At 36.5% G+C, this 20752-nt stretch overlaps 2 protein-coding genes across 3 annotated transcripts in view; one reads left to right on the forward strand and one right to left on the reverse strand.

The window, feature by feature from the left end:
• Window positions 1-20752, forward strand: part of LOC125234004 — a 315889-nt gene that overhangs the window by 179051 nt on the left and 116086 nt on the right. The gene's annotated exons all lie outside the window — the stretch shown is intronic.
• On the reverse strand, window positions 16974-19543 carry LOC125234188. The gene is made up of 2 exons (XM_048140395.1): window positions 18993-19543; window positions 16974-18628 (listed from the first exon to the last, which is right to left on the reverse strand). The coding sequence occupies exons 1-2, from the start codon at window positions 19234-19236 to the stop codon at window positions 16974-16976; spliced, it is 1899 nt and encodes a 632-aa protein (XP_047996352.1). The 5' UTR covers window positions 19237-19543.

The raw sequence follows: 20752 nt of genomic DNA on the forward strand, positions 1-20752 counted from the left end.
TACATAGGGCCTTATCGATTAAACCAATTCGAAATGAATCGTTAGATTTGGCAAACGATACGTCTTAGCCACATCGCAACATACTTCAAAACGAATGTGTCAAAAATGTGAACTTACAGATCCCGGACAATAAGTTTCAGTGCCACTCTTGGCCAGAAGGGGTTGAAAGAAATCCAATCTGTGACAGTGCAGTGACAGGTTGCCAGCCTCTCGCCTGCGCCACAATTTAACCCATATCTCACAGTCGACTTCTACGACACACACAGGAAGAAAGGGGTTGGTGAAATTCTTAACCCGTCACCACACGGGACATACACATTACACATACACACATACACATTTTAAAACATTACATTACATTTTAAAATCTTATTAAATAAGCGGTTATGCTATTCCCATGCACCTCATAACATTGTATATTGCAATTGCATTGTGAACGTGCAAGGATTGTCTCACCTGACGCAAGGTGGCTCGCATCTGGTTGCAACTGGACCGGGGCATTGACCCTCATCTTGGGATGACGGATGGGGACAGTCGGACTACATTTTTCGCATGCGTAGGATTTTCTTTTCTTTACCTCAGTATTACATTACATACAATCATAGCTGGGCATTAACTCGTTAATCCGTTAATCGTTAATTAACGAAGTTAACATTTCGATTAACGGATTAACTTTTAAGTTAACTTTAAAAAATGTTAACGGATTCGTTAACTTCCGTTAAATTTCATGGAGTCCGTTAATCGTTAATCCAGCACCCCAAGCGGCTCGCTGCGCCGCGAAAACCACGTTCTAACTGCTACTGTAAAAGCCCGTAGTACGGAAAAACCTAGGTTTTATCGGTAAAAGGAGATCCGTCGGTTATAAACAGTCTGAAGACCAATTGGCGACTTTGGATCACTTATTCGAGATCTTCTAAATCTTATTAGGCGTGCTAGATCGATCACTAACCTGGGAATAGAGTGCAATCATCAGGCATGACAGACAAATCGCGCAACCGACGCATCGAGTTAGAGTCCGGCGCGGGCCTTAGATTACTCTACCAAGTTATCGTGGCCCACAGCATCGAGTTGTCATCTCAAATCTCAATCTGAAGAACCGTAATTATTACATTTCGGTTTTTTACCGATTGGCGTCACAGGTTTTAATGGTTTTTGGTGGATACTTAGTAAATAGAAATACATAATACCTACAGTGGAATCCTATTTTTATGACGTGTTAACGGATTATCGATTAACTTTAACTTCCGTTAAATCTACCGAAATGTATCGCTTTAACGATTAACGAAGTTAACTTTTTAAGTAACGGATTAACGATTATCGAAGTTAACTATTTGATTAACGATGCCCAGCTATGCATACAATGCGGTGTGACGGAAGCATTGTGGATTTTTACTATGTGTTAATGTGTGGTTTATGTCAAAACTATAGTGTAAGATGTCTTGGTGTGTATAATGAATGGGTTGTCTTTTAGGGATTTCTAAAAGTTACATTTTTAACATTTTTTGTTCCTTTGAGTTGCCATAAATTAGATACATAATATAATTACATATATGAGAGTGATAGACATTTTATGAACAACGGTGCGCTTATTCATTTTCCCTCATTACATCTGAAAATGTTTCCTTGGGCTAAAAGATAATATTGTTATCACATTTTGTACCTATTGAACTATTTAGTACACTCGTATATTTAGAAATACATGCAATATTAAAGTTTATGAGATTGTTCAAAGCGAACAATATTTGTAGCCTCGTTTAGATGGTATCTGCCTTCATTTGCGACTGTTTTAAGGGGGCTAATTCAGAAATGTAAAATATACCAACGATATCTAAATATCAGTGCCTCAAGATGCTGATAACAACGCCAAACCAGTATTAATTTTTTTGTTTCTGAATAACACTCAAGGTAAACTAGGCATTAAATCCCATACCGGTAATTATTTCTATTATTTTGATTTAAAATACTATTAAATACTGAATTTGTTGTAAGCGTTCTTAAAATATGTTCATATGCTAATTCTTAAGTCAGTGGCAAAATATTCACATATAACTTCATAAGTACTGACTGACCTATTTTGACGCTGAGTTTCTGATGCCCATCGACAAAGCTTTTAACACTTAAATTGACAATCTGGGCGACCGAGATTCGCTCGGTTCTATTTTAATATATCACGTCTTTAGATAAAAAAAAAACTCTTATAAATACAAAAACAAAAAAAAAGACAAAAAACAAAAACTTAATTTCTGGCCGGGATTCGAAACCCTGACACCTACGATCTATCTACGTACATTAGACCGACCTCGTACGACTGAGCTAAGCGGAATCGATGCGCGCGCGGCGAAATTAACGACCATATTTTATGTTTACTAACGCGAAAGATAACTCATGAAAACTCGAAAATTCGCGTTTTCCGGGATCTAAGGCTACGCTAGATCGATTTTTCACCCCCGAAAACCCCCACATAACAAATTTCAGCGAAATCGTGAGAGCGGTTTCCGAGATCGTCGGTATATATAAATAAATAAATATACAAGAATTGCTCGTTTAAAAGTATAAGATGTTCCTAATTATACAGGATGATTTTAATTGATTTATCTACAATAATTTACGATTCGAATATTATCTAGATCATACTGTCGTCGTACACTATATAAGGTCCTAATTTATTAGATGCAGATATTTTTACAGCTGATAGTACTCGGTCTCTGGAGTATATTAAACCGTGAAACATTATAGCTTTTACGATGTTTTTTTGGAGAAAACGGAAAAACTAATTTGCTACGTAAAAACACCCTGTTTATGTGATTATTAAATGAAAACTCATTGAACAGATTCTAGTACCTCTTTTACGTACCACTTAACTGTAACTGGCCACTTCAATGACATGTGCAGTTTTCCCGCCGAACCTTTACGACATTTACAACAAACAATTGTTGACATGACAGACAGTGTTATTGTGACATGTGATAATGCACATGATGATTTTTTTTAGACGAAATTATAATTAATTTTTTTGTTAGGAAAATGAAATCAAAAAAGTTACATGAAAAGATTTCTTAATTTATATTTAAAGTTAATTATTTTAATGTAAAGTATCATGTGCTAAAATATCTGCAACTAATAAATTAGGACCTTATATAGTTACAGATGACTAAAAACTTCCTGAAAGTAGAGTTATCTAAAGCGATTGGGTACTTAAAATTAATCCTACCATAATAATTATAAAGTCAAATAGTCGTAGAGCTTCTATACATAATACCTATAATAAACTATATAGGTTTAATACCGCGGTTATCTTAAAGTGCGATATCCGCTTGTCGGGGACAATTTTATGGATGTCTGCCTTTTTGCAGGAAATCCGCTCTGCTTACGTGATTTATTACTTTGGCTGATTAAACTCAGGTGTACAACGTAAGCTTCAAGACATTGAGGTGTACAGAAGAGAAATTATCTTGTAACACTAGACCGGTAACACTGAAATAATGAGCCCTGTTAGATATTAAAGATCTAGACCAGCGGTTCTCAAACTTATTTTCCCATGGAACCCTTTTGGAAACCAAAATATCTGACGGAACCCTTAAATTAAATAAATGAAAAAAAAAATAGTTTGTTGCAATTTTTATTTTAATAAGTGTTGAACTATCCGACTATATAGGAGAGGTGTATTTTCGATTTTTTCTCATTGTTACCAATATTCACACGGAGCCCCCAGAGAGGCTTTACGGAACCCTAGGGTTCCGCGGAGCACACTTTGATTATGGCTGATCTAGACAATATATAATGAGGTATTTAGGAGGTGATCTTTCAAAAGCAAACTACCTACTTGCTTGACTTTAACTTTACATAATGATTAATGTCAAACATCATCCTCCTTGCGTTATCCCGGCATTTGCCACGGCTCATGGGAGCTTTGACAACTAATTTCAAGATTTGGCGTAGGCACTAGCTTTTACGAAAGCGACTGCCATTTGACCTTCCAACCCGACGGGTAAACTAGACCTTATTGGAATTAGTCCGGATTCCTCACGATGTTTTCCTTCACCGAAAAGCGACTGGCAAATATCAAATGACATTTCGCACATGAATTCCGAAAAACTCATTGGTACTTACGTACTCGCACGTACTTTCCGCTAGGCTACCAGCGCTTTCAAACAAATTACGATATAGGAAATGCTATAGGACAGGAGTTTTGGTTTGTAAAATTATTGAGCTTAGAAGTGGGAAAATCACTGCCTTGACTATGGACGAGGTGTTGGTGACTGAGTTGGCAGAGCGCTAGTGTATCAAGGTAGTATTTTTTTTATATTTGACGACCGGTCTGGCGCAGTCGGTAGTGACCCTGCCTGCTGCGCCGCGGTCCCGGGTTCGAATCCCGGTAAGGGCATTTATTAGTGTGATGAGCACAGATATTTGTTCCTGAGTCATGGATGTTTTCTATGTATATAAGTATTTATATATTATATATATATCGTTGTCTGAGTACCCACAACACAAGCCTTCTTGAGCTTACCGTGGGCCTCAGTCAATCTGTGTAAGAATGTCTTATAATATTTATTTATTTATTTATTTATCCTCATTTCTGCTGGTTAAAGGTTTATTTGAAAAGGTATTATTCATGCTGACTGTATGTATTGCACTTTATAGCCCCCTTATTTAATAGAAAATGCTTACAAACACAAGTACAAAAAGGTGTAAGACACATTCCACGTGGTTCCGCATGTGTATCTCCAGTGGAATCGCGTTGAGTCCAGTACAATGCAGACCTTGTGATTTGTGACTAAACAATTCTGATAGATCAATTCACACGAATGAGTCTTGTTTTAGTAAAACCAGTATAATAAAAGACTGATGTAGGTACCTATTCGGATATATGTATAGTTTTACGAAGACGTAGTTGAAAAGTAGTTAGGTCTAATGTGGACATAGGAAGAGACCGTCAGACATCTAATAATGTGTGAATGTCACGCCCTCGCCAGACAAAGAATGAAGAACTTTGGACCAAGTTACCTGGTGCCAAAGGACTTCAGAGAGCTACCCATGAGCATCATCATCTGATACGTGGTGATGGTCGAGAAGCTCCTGAATAGCTGAAAGATCTTAGGATGGTAGGGGGTAATTGCACAAAAGATCCCGATGGGTCGAAGTGTATCCGTAAGGGCTCCCGCAGATTTAAGATAAGATAAGATAAGGTGGACATAAATACTTACATCCCATAAAGGGGTAGGCAGAACACATGAAACTACTAAAGCTTCAGTGCCACTCTTGGCAAATAAAAGGTTGAAAGAAAACGAAACTGTGACATTGCAGTGACAGGTTGCCAGCTTCTCGCCTACGCCACAATTTAACCCATATCCCATAGTCGCCTTCTACGACACCCACGGGAAGAAAGGGGGTGGTGAAATTCTTAACCCGTCACCACACAGGCAAATACTTACTTGTCACACAACTCGGAAAGTGCGAAAACGACGCATGATTTGACAAATAATAAAAACACAACCATGATTGCTACCTCTTCTGGACTCGATCTTAATCTATTATGATTACTAGTGTAAAAATAAATTAAACTTGTGTCAATCCGACAAAGTTTATGCCGACTTGAAGTGGGTCACAAGTCACAAACACAACATCGTTTTATCTGTTTCGATTAGTACTATAGGCTGTCCTTTAACAAGCAATGCCCATTATGAACGTCATTATACTGGGTGTATTTTTAGCGGCTTAATAAAAAGCTTATTATAATTAGCAGTTTTTGACTTTGATATTGAGCCGTCAGAGTGTGACTACTCCAGCTGGTGAATTTCGGGCCTTTTTGTTTCTAACGTGATATGATGATCTTCACTAGCGAATTTTTTTATCAAAATTTTCATTTTTAAACTACGTGTGTAAAAAATGACATACTTTCTAGAACTAATGTTAATTACTGATTTTACCTATACAAAATCGTCGAATTACAAACCTTAGGGCCACTTGAACCGACGAAAATGGAGGGTTAACTCACCATTTTAAATTGAATTTGCCATTTGACAGCCCACTGACCCTGAGTTAAGTGGTTGGTGCAAGTGGGCCTAACGTTTATATCCCTATAAATACTTAAATACTTATTGGGGGACACCTTACACAGATCAACATAGCCCCAAACTAAGCAAAGCTTGTACTATGGGTGCTAAGCGACGATATACATACTTAAATAGATAAATACATACTTATATACATAGAAAACATCCATGACTCAGGAACAAATATCTGTGCTCATCACACAAATAAATGCCCTTACCCCTATCCCTATAAGCTTCGTGTTTTAGCAATGAAGTCAGATTAGTGGCGGTTATTCTAATTATGATAATCCTGTAATTGAGCATTTCTTTTTTTTTTGCCACTTTTATGAACTGTGATATTTTTGAAAAAAAATATGCTATTTCTACTCAGAATTACTAGCCTTTTCAATCCTAGTAGTTAAAAAAATTGTCCCATACGATTTTTTCTTATTTTGTTACCATTTTCCGTACATGTTGTATGGGGTAACAAAAGAGGAAAGTAACAAAAATGTATGGATATTCTGGGACACTTTTTGTCTCCCAGTGAGATTGAAAGTACTCGTGATTCTGAGTACAATTGACCTAAAATTCCCTAAAACAATAAAAAAAATATTGGCAAAAAAAAAGAAATGCTCAATTACGTGTATACCTACATCCAGCCCTTATTTTAGTTCTTAGGTCAATGCCACCCTGTAGAACGGACGTACCAAGCCTACAGTCGACACTACCTGTCTATTACTTCTATTAGAGCTCATTGTAAAACTTCAAACCAGACCACATTTAAACGACAATTTATGGTATACGTATTAGTGGAGGGAATTAACTCTTATCTCGATTGCTCAATATTAGAGTTAAAATTCTAGTTTATTTAAATAAACGCTAGTTTTTACGATTAAACTCAAAAGGAACATCGCCAAGAGTTCAATAGTTGACATTTCGTTGCGTATCGAAGTTATCTCTATCTATCGCTCTTTCGTATTGGTGCGACAGAGACAGTTGCGTATCAGTCGCCACGAAGCATCAAACGATTGTACTGTTGGCTACGGGTTTTGGTATCTAAATTACAATATTGCCGCTTTTTATCATATTTTAATTTAACGATTTAAAAAGTGCTAAGTTTTGTCACCTAAATGTATAAACTTTACGATTTTCCTCAATTATTTTAAGTCACAGCATAGCTGAGATTTTAATTATTTTGGAGTACTATAAGGTCTTCATTCTTCAAGCACGGATAAAAACGACCGTCTTTTGTTCGAAAAATTTAATTAAACATTTGGTAAGTACAGCGGGGCAAATCTCGACTGGAGGCCAAATGTAACTGGTCCATTTTTTTCATATTTTACAACGTTTGCATTATTAAATAGAGTGTCCACCGGTTATATATGGTAGGCGTGTTCAGTGGATACATGTATAACTCAACATCATAGTGTAATAATGTAAAAAATGGATCAGTTACAATTGCCGGGGGGCAATGGACATTTTTTACGACTGGGGAGTCGAGATTTGTCCCGCTGTACCTTATTTAACGAATATGTAGGTACAGTCACGGACTTTAATCGTTGATCCACTTCTAGCTCATTTTATACTGGAATGTCATAGCTTAACTATGCTTAACTATGGGATTTCCAGTATAAAATGAGCTAGAAGTGGATCAACAATTAAAGTCCGTGACCGTACAACATGAGAATGAGCACTTTGTTAGGAGTTATCATTTGTTTAATATTAGAGTATTGGGCATACACGCAGGTTGTGAATGAAGCTGGTGTATATTAATTTTATTATTATAGACCAAAGACATATGTAACTCCGTATAGACAGCTACAGTCTAAGAGAAAAATGTACCTCTGAACCATATAGAAAAAGATACGGTGGCCTAGATTGCGTTACACCTTTGGGAGACGCTCGGCTAGATGGCGCTAATATTAATATTTGACATTTTAACACATATCAAGCTAAGAATATGGGCCAAATTGTCAAAACTGAAGTTTAAAAGTTTTAAGCTTGTGACGAGAGATGGCAGTCTAAGATGCACTGTGATTACATATTTCACTTTGACAGTAACTCTCTATAATACTTGATCCTCTTTGTTATAGACATAAAGAATACGATAATACCTAAGTATATCAAATTCTAGCAAGTTTAAGGGCTAGTTGCACCAACCACAGTGAACATCAACGTCACGACAGAAGTATAAGGAATTTCCCATACAAAAAACCGGCCAAGAGCGTGTCGGGCCACGCTCAGTGTAGGGTTCCGTAGTTTTCCGTATTTTTCTCAAAAACTACTGAACTTATCAAGTTCAAAACAATTTTCCTAGAAAGTCTTTATAAAGTTCTACTTTTGTGATTTTTCTCATATTTTTTATTAACCGTCGCCTCATATCTCAAGAAGGACGGTTATCAAGTCGTCTGTATGTTTTTTTTTATTTTTATTTTTTATGTTTGTTCCTCGATATCTCCGTCGTTCCTGGACCGATTTTGAAAATTTTTTTTTTGATTGAATACAGATTGGTCCCATTTTTCTCAGAACCCAGTTCTGATGATGAGATCCTGGAGAAATCGAGGGAACTCCTCAAATCTGAAAGGCATACATATGGTGATTTTTGTGTTAATAAAGGAACAGCATGCATTTAGGTACGGAACAGTGACATTTGGTGCAGTGGAACTGCTGATGATGGCCAGAACGGAACTCTTCAAATCTGAACGGCACGCTTATAGTGACTTGGGTATTTTTATACGAACAGCATGCACTTTCGTACAGAACAGTGACATTTGGTGCAGTGGAATTTCTGATGATGGTCAGAACCGAACTCCTCAAATCTGAACGGCACGCTTATAGTGACTTTGGTATTTTTATAAGAACAGCATGCACTTTCGTCCAGAACAGTGACATTTGGTGCAGTGGAACTGCTGATGATGGCCAGAACCAAACTCCTCAAATCTGAACGGCACGCTTATAGTGACTTTGCCATTTTTATAAGAACAGCATGCACTTTCGTCCAGAACAGTGACATTTGGTGCAGTGGAATTTCTGATGATGGTCAGAACCGAACTCCTCAAATCTGAACGGCACGCTTATAGTGACTTTGGTATTTTTATAAGAACATCATGCACTTTCGTTCAGAACAGTGACATTTGGTGCAGTGGAACTGCTGATGATGGCCAGAACCAAACTCCTCAAATCTGAACGGCACGCTTATAGTGACTTTGCCATTTTTATAAGAACAGCATGCACTTTCATCCAGAACAGTGACATTTGGTGCAGTGGAATTTCTGATGATGGTCAGAACCGAACTCCTCAAATCTGAACGGCATACTTATAGTGACTTTGGTATTTTTATAAGAACAGCATGCACTTTCGTCCAGAACAGTGACATTTGGTGCAGTGGAACTGCTGATGATGGCCAGAACCAAACTCCTCAAACCTGAACGGCACACTCATAGTGACTTTGGTATTTTTGTAAGAAAAGCATGCATTTAAGTTCAGAACAGTGACATTTATTTAGTTATGTTTGTTAAGCATATGTTTTGAAGTCAAAGTTTGTCAAGCTTCGATTTCTTATAATATAATCGGATTCATGAGGAATTGAGGAAACTCCTCAAACCTTAACGTTATACGTATATTCATTTGTGTTTCTATCTAATAATTAAAGCATTAAAAGCAGTTTTAACAAATACTTACACATTTCTACATAATCCAACATTCGCAAGTAGCTTTCACCAGAACCCGAAAGGCGACGGTTTTTTTTTTCTTAAAAATTATTAAACATATGGTTCAAAAGTTAGAGGGGGGGACGCACTTTTTTTTTCCTTTATGAGCGATTATTTCCGAAAATATAAATATTATCAAAAAACGATCTTAGCAAACCCGTATTCATTTTTGAATACCTATCTAACAATATATCACACGTTAGGGTTGGAATGAAAAAAAATTTCATGCCCCACTTTACATGTAGGGCGGGTACCCTAATAAAACATATTTTTCCATTTTTTATTTTTGCACTTTGTCGGCGTGATTAATATACATATTGGTACCAAATTTCAGCTTTCTAGTGCTAACGGTTACTGAGATTATCCGCGGACGGACGGACGGACGGACGGACGGACGGACAGACAGACATGGCGAAACTATAAGGGTTCCTAGTTGACTACGGAACCCTAAAAAACGAACGATAAATTCTATATGTAACAGACACTTTGGTGCAGTGCAACCAACCCTAAAAGTAAGTTGTTTTCCTTATTCTACCATGAGGTCGTATTAAAACTATTTAAAACCAAATTAAAATGCAGTAAAATGAACCGTTAGGACCACGTGGGTATAATAAAAGCTCTCGATTTTACAGCAGCCATTAAAACGCTATTTTGTTCAGTAATAAATTAACTAATTACTTAATATCGGGATTATAATTAAAACATGATTGCGGCTAATTTTATGTCCTGATTTGATTATAGCGGGTAATTTGTGTGGAGGTTGAAATGTAAACATGTGTTAAAATAGCGGATCGTTTTATACAGCTATAGTTTTTTAATGTTTAGAATTTCAACAGTTACGTGACGTGACAATAAGTTTACAGAATTGAAAAAAAAATCTGTGAATAATAATGTACTCGTGTAGATAAATATAAATATAATAGGTGCCGTGGCAGGTTGACTGATTTGTGTACCATTCTACTTATGTCTGTCACTAAGCCTCAAACTCTTTATAGTATAAATTTCTTAACGCAACTGATAATAAGAGATTTATATTTCGTCACTACTTTTAAAAAATCTCGTATCTCACACTGTTCCTCAAAGTTAAAACACAGTAAGTCTATATGCATTCCATACATACTTACTACAATTTTCTTTTCATTGACAGACGAAGATATAAGTTTTTTTTTAAAGTAGTGAGTTTAAAGTAGTTGAATTTACTAAATACCTATGATAATAAGGTTTTATATGGAAATTTGACAAAATACGGCATCAGTCGTGCATATTTAGCGAGTACATAAGTATCCATTAACATATTTAATTGAAGGTGAAAATTGAATACTGTTTAGTTTGGCATTCAAAATCTATATGAGTTTACCCACCCTAATGAATTTCCCTGACCTTCCGCTTTCCCTCAAATGTCCGGCGGTAAGTTCCCATAAAACGGAACATTATGATCACAAATCACCCAAAAGGAGCAAGTCATTAACAAACGTGTGAGCAATTACAAGTTTACGGGCGATTTTATGGAGGCGGCGCCTCTGGCGGAGGCAGTAAACTGAGTCATTAACGATGATATAGGTCAGTGATGGAAGTTGAAGGACTTAAACGAAATGTATAGTGTCATCCAAATGTGACGGATTACAGATGAATCTCTTTCTGATTATGTTTTTTTATTTCCGCTACCCAAAGGTTGTCTGGTAGAGATCGCTCTTTAGCGATAAGACCGCCTGTTGTCTGCCTCTATTTATAATCATTTGTTTTGTCTCCGCTGTATCTTTTTTCTGTATCTCTTGCTGAGGTGTGCCAATAAAGAGTATTCTATCTATTTATCTATGAATCAAACACCGGGGGTGATTCGTAATTAATCCAATTGCTATAGACATCAACGCGCTTGATACAAATGTCGAGTGAAACTACGAAAAGTGTTTATATAAAAGAGAAATAACCCGAGCAAATTCGCTTGGTGGGCTTTTTCCCGACGTGCATAAATGTGCTGGAATTCTTTTGTATCAAAAATTAGTATCTAACCCCATATCAGGTTTGTCAATCCGACTTAACATAACATTTTGATTTTCATAACATATTTTAGTCCTAATGCGACGGCTATGGCTCGCAGGTGTTGTTGCAACACTTGAAATCGGGATCTAGATGAATCGAAAACAAAAGTTAATCTGTACAGCATACAAGTTGAAATGTATGTTATACTGACAGACAACAACATTATTTGTAACAACACTTTTAATCACGTAATCAACAACACTGATACGATACAACAACTACTACCACTTTATGTCCGAAAAGTGTGTTACTCTTGGTAGTATCTTACTTCCACTTTGTATTGAAAAGTGTCTGACAGCTGAACACAAAACTACAATGTACGTGAACAATTGTAGCAATTTTCACCCTTTACTCCATCCAAAACGGGAAGTGATATTTCTATGAGAACCTTGGTAATTATCTCTCACCGGCGCAGTGTGAAACGTGATAATTAGCCGAGAACCCTTTTATTGGGATCCACACATTATACGGGTGTTTGGTTTGATCACAAATCCTTGTGAAGATGCCGTTTATGTATAACAATAGGAGATATTGTAGTGTCATTGACAAAAACCTCGTAAAAGTCAGTTATGGCTTAAACCCCGACGATAGGAAACATATTGTATTAAGCTGTGTCTAAGACCTGTCTCGGCTTGATTTAAATTTATAATCCCATGAAATCAATTTATTGATAGATAGATAGATAGATAGATAAGTCATTTATTTGGCAGACTGCAAACACACCAATACAATACACAATTTAAAACACACAAATTAGGCGCAACATAAAAAAGAGACAGAACAGTAAAATACAATTGAGACAGTAAAAAAAAAACAATAACATAAAAGAGAAAAGAAAAAGAAAATACAAACTGTTTGCGTTGCAGCAGGACAAAAGGGTCGCGGCTCAGTGATACGCTTCGCTCTTTCGACCGAAGCACTGATTTTCTGCCGGAACCCAGGTCACAATCACAATAGATAAATAATTACTTATATAATAACGATTTCTATAACATTAAAATGGAAACAAGTGTAAAGTGTATAGTGTGAATGTTATCTTATGTGCATATCGTGTGATGTTTTCTGGATAGTGTTAATGTTAAAATCGCAAGTATGTAAGCCTAGTTTGACTACTGTTCCCACCAGATTATATTCTGAAATCTGCAACCAAGTACCCGAATGGAATCCCATTTGTTTGCTTCTTGAGGAGAATATTTTTAAATCGAATCTTAAATGATTTTTTGGATTTTAGGTCTCTTAAAGGCTTATTGTTCTTCAAAAGCGCTTTAAAGCAGCTTGTTGTGAGCCTATTCATTTATGGAATATATTTATTGATTTTTATTTCAAATAAATCGCGAATTGATATCGTTATGAGTTATGACGTTAAATAATCTTTGGCAATCAATAACCATTCCAAAACGCAGGAACTTATTCTATATACACTACAAAAGTACATAGAAATACTAAAAATAAGAGCTTATAGTTAAAACCCAAACTTAGGCACTTTCTATTTAGTGCAAAACTGAACCGCATTCTACTACTTTCAGATGACACATAAATCACATAGATAAAACAAATGTAGGGAAGAACAAGTTAGGTACCGGTACATACACATTAAAACTGGCCTTACCTGAGTTAAGGCAGTGTTTCACCGGCAATGATTGCTTGATTGAAGGTCAAGTAGGTACACATTTCTACTCCGCGCTAGTATTTTCTCAAGTCGGGCGGACCTAATGCGATCACCTCAGCGAATCAATCTTCATGGGCCTTATTCAGATGTAACAAATATGATCATAACATGATATTTGACTAGTGCTGAGTGATACCAGCACTATCAGAAAAAAATAGCACCGCCCCATTTTGATTTTGTCCCATGGGTGTCGTTATGAGGCGACTAAGGGAAATCTGATGGCAGCAGATATGCACATGAGCAAGGCTCGCCCGTCCATAGCGGGGTTCTTGCTCAGGACTCAAGAGACGCACGTGCACGCTGCCACGCTGCCATCGCAAAAAAAAACATGATATTTGATTCAATTAAGTATACGGTTCGCGATATTGCATGCGAGATTCGTTAGATTTCGGTCTTTGATTAGTGACATTAGTGTGTTGAATAGTGTGTAACCTTAACAGTCTGCAATGTAGCTATTTAAAATCGCATGCGGGGTCGCGTGCCGTGTAGATGGACCCCAAATGATTAGAAATGTCATATCAATATCACAACGATAAAATATGAATAAGTCTCATGGCAGCATGGCACTCATAGCTAAGGCTGTTTCGAGTTGTATCACTGTTTTTTACACTTAAATCAGGTCAGTTCCAGTATGTTTCTTAATAAGACTATGTTTACACGAGTATAGTATTGGTCTTTAGTTATTAATTATTTACTGGACTGTCGCGATGTCCAAAAAAAGAAAGCCTCCGACAAAGTCAGAACAGTATGCCACTTTGCTCGATACTGTAGTTGCTTGTACATATCTAAGTTGACATTCATTATGTCAACTGCAGTTGAATTAGGTACCTGTCACGACATTACTACGATGATTCATAATATTAAAGGTACCAGGTCAAATGACTAACGAGATGAACCTCATATTTAATAAAATTGCGGCAGTCATGCGGTGTAGGTGGCGAACGTATAACATCATAAATCAAGGCAATGTAAACTCACCCTAAGATGTATTATGTACATATTCACCTCTCAACGACGAATCAATTTCCACGACACCTAAAGAAATTGTTTCTGCTATTACTCCTGGGAAAGGTTGATCCAAGTTCAATTTGAAATTATACTGTTATGAAATCTGGTGCATGCCAGTATTCGTCAAAAGCTATTGCTCATTCGACCCCACCGGCAAATCAATCTTCATATGTATAAATAGAAGATGGGTGTGTGTCGTGACACCTGTAGACAATTTCGTTTAAGGGGGGGCTCGAGTGTGTAAATGTGTACGTACTTATAATTTTGTACATTTATTTGACTGTGTTTCAAAATCATATGATGTCATAATTTGTGTAAGTAATCTAATGTTACACCGTACCTAATGACTGCCGGTTAGTACCTAATCGTCACAAAATTGAACAACGTCATATCTCATGAATATTGGAAGGTCATTACCATTAAATGACTTATTAGAAACCCAGTGAAAGCTACAATTCAAATGTCCATGTACCTATCTAAATCATATTAGCTTAACAATAGTACATTTTGCAACTAGGGGAAGAATTGAAATATTGTAAACAACTCTTGCTATTAATAACTTAACGAAACCATAACGGACCATCCACACTCATGAGATGCATGTCTTGCGGCGCGCAAAATACAAAAGGTATCTACTGAGGAGACGTTTTTTGAATTACATTCAGGCGGCGTGGCGGAGACGTCCGTTGCGCGCCGCAAGACATGCGTCTCATGAGTGTGGAGGGTCCCTAAGACCGTAAGACAATTTACTGTAGTTACAATTACTTATTTAAAATTCTGCTCTACATCAAATAAATATGAATTAGCAAATAAGACCAGCTTCCACATAAGCCGCTCACGATATAAAATTAAACAGTAGAAGCAATTAGAAAATCACTCTGCCTTTTGACAGATAAATTGAATCGTGCCTGCCATCCGACCCTTTACTTTAGGCCTTCAAGACTTGCATCCAGATTATTTATATTAGTCATACTGTAATTAATTTATGGCTAACACTTCTTAGTTGCTTTGATAATAATATAAAGTTACAATAATTATACATTCCAGTGGAACCTGCTATAATTAAATGGCCAACAGACATATTAGATAGATTTTAACCGGGTGCAAATGCCTGCTAATATGTATAATTAAAAATAATATCATAAAAAAATTCAACCTTGCAGAATATTGTAATTGTAATAATTAGTAAAATCTTGTAATAATGAGTTTTGATTTCATTTAACATTCGTGTATATACTCGTATAAGTACATATAGTAGGTATTCACATATACATACTAGGGCTCCCGGTCGCGTCCGTGTTTCGTGTACCCGTTGCCGGGTATCCGTTCCCGTGTTACACGAATCCGGATTTCTGGCCCGTTTGGAACGGGTAATTAGGGACCGTGTAATTAAGGTCCGGGTACCCGTGTAGTCCGTGTGTCCGGATCGACGGACTTTAAAAACCCGCGGGTCCGATCCGTTCTCGACGTATAGTGATGCTTGATGATCGTTCGCGTCCTTGGTTCAAGCGAATATGAAAATCAGTTTAAAGAACCAAAAATGATAAAACTTTAATAACTAAAACGAGAAAAGGACAGCGGAGCAATTGTGACTGGGGGACAAATTACAACTACTCGATTTTTTCCATGTAAGTATTACATTTTAGGCATTATTATATAGGGCACGCGTTTTCAGTGGCCTAAATTAGTATGATGTCAGAAAGCATGAAACTTGGTATGCACATAGCTTTGACGTGCATAAGAATAAATAGAAGTAGAAACACGCCGAGGAGTCAATCTCTTCCCCCCACTATTATCTCCCATTTTTAGCTTTTTTAAATTTTCACGAAAACTATTATAAAGGTTTTGGTAAGTAAATATTACGAATAGGTACTTACCAGAAAGATGTCTAGGAGACGTATCATGAAATTTTCTACAATATTTCCATTTAAAGTATATTACTAACAGTCGGTACTGCTACCCCTACTCATCCCACTAGTAGGTAGTTAAACACAAATATTATGCGGGGGACTTAAACATAATTTGAAAATGATGAGTTAAAGCTATATACCTTAAAAGACAGTATTGTAGAATTTTTTTTGGAGAAATACTTTTCCTAAACATCGTGATTATAGCTTTTACGGTTTTCATGACAATACAAAAAAAACTGAAAATAGTGATATAGAAATGAAGGAAAAGTGGGGAAACATTGACACCTCGGCGTCTGCGTACTTTTTTTCTGTTAAGTGTTTGTAAGTTTATATCAGGGTTCGAAATTATCAAGATAATAACGACCCGTGATAATTATCGGATAATTATCCGATAATTATCCGATAATTATCGGATAATTATCGATTATTATCACCAGTATTAAAAGATCATTTGTAAAATTGTTTCAGAAGAAATATCAGTGGTTTATTGTTTAAAAACAAAAAATTGTTAATTTTTCTTACATAACATACTACACAAATCAACACTAATAATTAACAGTAGATTTAATGAAAATCTGTGTTCGTCAGATTTGAACATAAATTACTTGACCAAAGAAGCCAAAGGAATATCTTCATCCGATGGTGATTCTATTTCCATTGGCATTGTCGTTGCTACAGCTTCAGTAGAACTTATTTGTTCCTCTAAAATCCAACTAAGATCTTGCTTCTTGGTTTTATCCTCTTGGTTATAATATTTAAACAAGAAAACCAGCTTTGCAGCCTTTTCATTGCCCAGTCTGTTTCTTAGCTTTGACTGCACTAGCCCAAATGATGAAAAACATCTCTCTAATGGTGCAGTTGAAGCTATTGCGGTTAATAACTGTTCACAAAACTTTACGAACTTTTCTTTTTGTGGCCATCTCTCTTCATCTTCTAGAGTCACGGAAGTCCACCACAAAATAGGGCAGGTGTTCTTGAACGTTTCGCCAAACATGAATTTGGGAAAAGGGTAAGCTTTTGCTGTTAGTGCCATTATGAAAGGAGCAAAGTTTTCATCAACTTCTCCAGCAGTTATGAAGTTATACGCTTGTTTTTTCTGTTCATTGTTTAGGTTTCGACCAAGGAACCTATGATCTACCATATTTCCAGCGTAATGTAAGCCTTGCAGTGCCATTGCTCTACGACTCAAAAAGATTTTCTTTGTTTTTGCATTTTGGTATGCACTGTTACCCAACAGGTCAAACTCGAGTTTATTCCATATTTCAACAGCTATAGCTATTGTGGTAGTATTACGTTGCATCCTGTCGAGAGCTGTTGCAATGGGTGACAATGTTTTAAGGAAATCTACAGCATTCATTGTAATCTGACAGTCATTCACAATTTTTATAACCTCCCTATCGATTTTGTCTTTATGGTCTTGGCTAACTTGAACTAAAATTCCTCTGTTATCCAGATACGAGCGAATAGCGTCGTTCATCGTGTTCCAACGTACTTCTAGAGGGAGGACTAACTTTTTACCACCTGCTTGTTTGTATAGAGCTGCTGGAATGTGATGGTTGCGAAAGTATTTTATTACTTTCATTATCGATGCGGTAACGGCAGGGATCTCCAAATCTTTAGCCAGTAGATTTAAGATGTGAGCTGAACATCCATATTGTATTATGTCCACGTCTTCAGTTTTCTCAAGATGACTCCGCATTAATCGCTCATTAGCAGCACTGTCTGTGACAAAACTTCTAACAGTAACGCCTAATTCCTGCTTAGCTTTAGCGATTGATTTTAGTGCGATGTCCTTCAAATTAAGAGCTGTGTGTGGATTTTCTTTTGTATCCGCACAATCAACAAAAATTGAGTCGCCTTGAGCAGTAACAATGTTGCTGCAAACCAGAGGTTCAGTATGAACATTGCTCCAGCCATCCTGAGACATGCAAACTGTTTGATTCGTAAGTTTTTCTTTACATATAGTCATTGTCTCAGCATAATTTTTTTCTAATATGGGATTGCCTATTTCATATGCTGATGGAGGTCTATACCCAGGACGTAAAAGGGCGCATAATTTTTTAAACTCTTCGTGTTCAACATGATTGAATGGAGTGTTAGTCGCGTAAAAGTATTTTCCGACCTGCATATCAATTTTTTGCTTATATTCCTTGGTTGTTGTTATGACTTCGGAATTTTTAAGACATAGTATTTTCGATTGTGTAGATAACTGCTTTCGGCTACTTCCAGTTTCTTCACTAGCTTCTATTGTTTTGCCTAAACAAAAAAAAAACTAATTTATTTAGGTATTCTTAAAAAAAACTGAGGTTGAGGTTACTTAGAGACAGTTATTTCACATAATCACGCGACCCGTCGCGCGTACAAGTCTTATTACTCTTATCACTCTTATTAGCGATACAAAATACAAATTTATTTAGGTACTAGAATTTGAAATTGCCGCGCGGAGTCGCGCTGCTGCTGCTTGAAACTACTGGCCTCTTATTGCGTCTGCGTGTGAGCTTTGAACTGACTTAATAAACTGATCTTTGTTCTCGTTCTCGTGTATCAACAATTTGAGATTAATTATTATAATTTATGATTGTAAATATAACTGTTCATAAAGAAACATGAAATGCCAAACCTGTGTTTTGCCCAGTCAGATGTGACTGAGACTGAACTGAACTGGAACTGGTTGATGGCAATGATGGCTGTGGATCTGGTTCTGCTATGTGTACTTGCGGCTGACATACTTTTACGTGAGATTTCATTCTATTTAGTATTCCTTGCATCTCTTTGTCACATTTTTTGCACCGAGCCCATAACCCAGTATTTTTTGTCTTCGTGCAACTAAAGAATGACCACACTGGATCTTTCTCGCGCGGCATTGTTCAAATTCAACACACTAAACAATATTTAACTTAATAAACCAATGACATTCGAGTTCACTTGACTTTACATAACACCAACTGACATTTTTTGTGAATTGGGGGAATCCCCGTGTCGCGGCTAGACGTGCGTTCGGATAGACGCAACAAGCGCAGAAATACACGTTTGGATACTTAGAATATAGTTTATTTCACAGACGCAATTTTTTGTTATTATCAATTGATAATTATCCACCTGTTATTATCACGATAATTATCGTGATAATTATCGTGATAATTATCGTTGATAATTATCCTTTCGAACCCTGGTTTATATACATGTCAAGTCTCATGCTTTTTGTCACACTCACACCCTATCCGACTAGTTCAAGTTAAGAACTAGGACTATGGATACATATTCACTTCAAAGTGGTTCCCTCCAAAATAACAAAAAAAAATACCATTCTTTACTAGGTATTTGTAAAACAACGCGGCTACATCTAGAAATTTTCAAACAAAAGGTTTGTCCATGTCAAAGGGAAGCCGGGTGTGAGGTTTGAGTGTCATTATTATCAGTAAAAATCACCACGGGTATTGGTTATTGTGCCGCCCACAAGTCATTATTACCTTTTTCTTCTCATGCGACGTTAATTCTACTAACTTCTTAGATAAAAACGAATAACTCGATAGTTCAAATACATTTCCTTAATTTGAAGGATCTTTTATGGAATAAAACTATATCGCCTATAAGTAATGAATTTACAATTGACGCTGTAAAGTGTCCGAAACGTCGGGATGAATTGTAAATTCAATACGCGATATAATCCGTTTCCATAGTTATGTATTTATCTATTTAAGTATGTATATTGTCGCTTAGCACTCATTGTACAAGATTTACTTAGTTTAGGGCTAAGTCGATCTGTGTAATGTCCCCAATATCTATTTATTTATTTTAAAACTATGAGACATAGGTATAACTATAATAAATTGCATGAGTAACTGTCGCGGTAACCGAAGACAATATTTTGAAGTATATTTGTCAACATATATGTACATCTACATATAGTAAGTACCTATAGGTGGTATGGTCCCTTTAGGTAGTTAGTAAGGCACCATGAAAATCATACAACAATCAGGTAATAGAACTAATATAGTATTTTTCACACAAACCAATACCCTGTTTAGACTTCTATTAGTTAACCTGACCCTTTAGCACAACTTGCCTTGTCGCACGCGAGTCCATACATCAAGCGCGACTTCAAGTATGGACTCGCGCGCGACAAGGCAAGTTGTGCTAGAGGGTCTGGAGACAAATAAAGTCCATTAAACTCTACTTTTCGCAATTTTCTTAAGCAACTTTATTGAAAAAAAAAACCAGTAGACTAGTGTGCCTGGCGAATTATGGACCTATAGGAATACGTTTGTAAATTTGTATTGAATATCACCATATTATCTAATCTGTACGAGTAGCCTATAACGTAACGGGAACAAGACAAGTGCAAACAATATTACCTACAAACCGGCACGGTAATAAGTC

Source organism: Leguminivora glycinivorella, chromosome 15 (genome assembly GCF_023078275.1).
Source record: "Leguminivora glycinivorella isolate SPB_JAAS2020 chromosome 15, LegGlyc_1.1, whole genome shotgun sequence".
In the NCBI taxonomy this organism is placed as follows: Eukaryota; Metazoa; Arthropoda; class Insecta; order Lepidoptera; family Tortricidae; genus Leguminivora; species Leguminivora glycinivorella.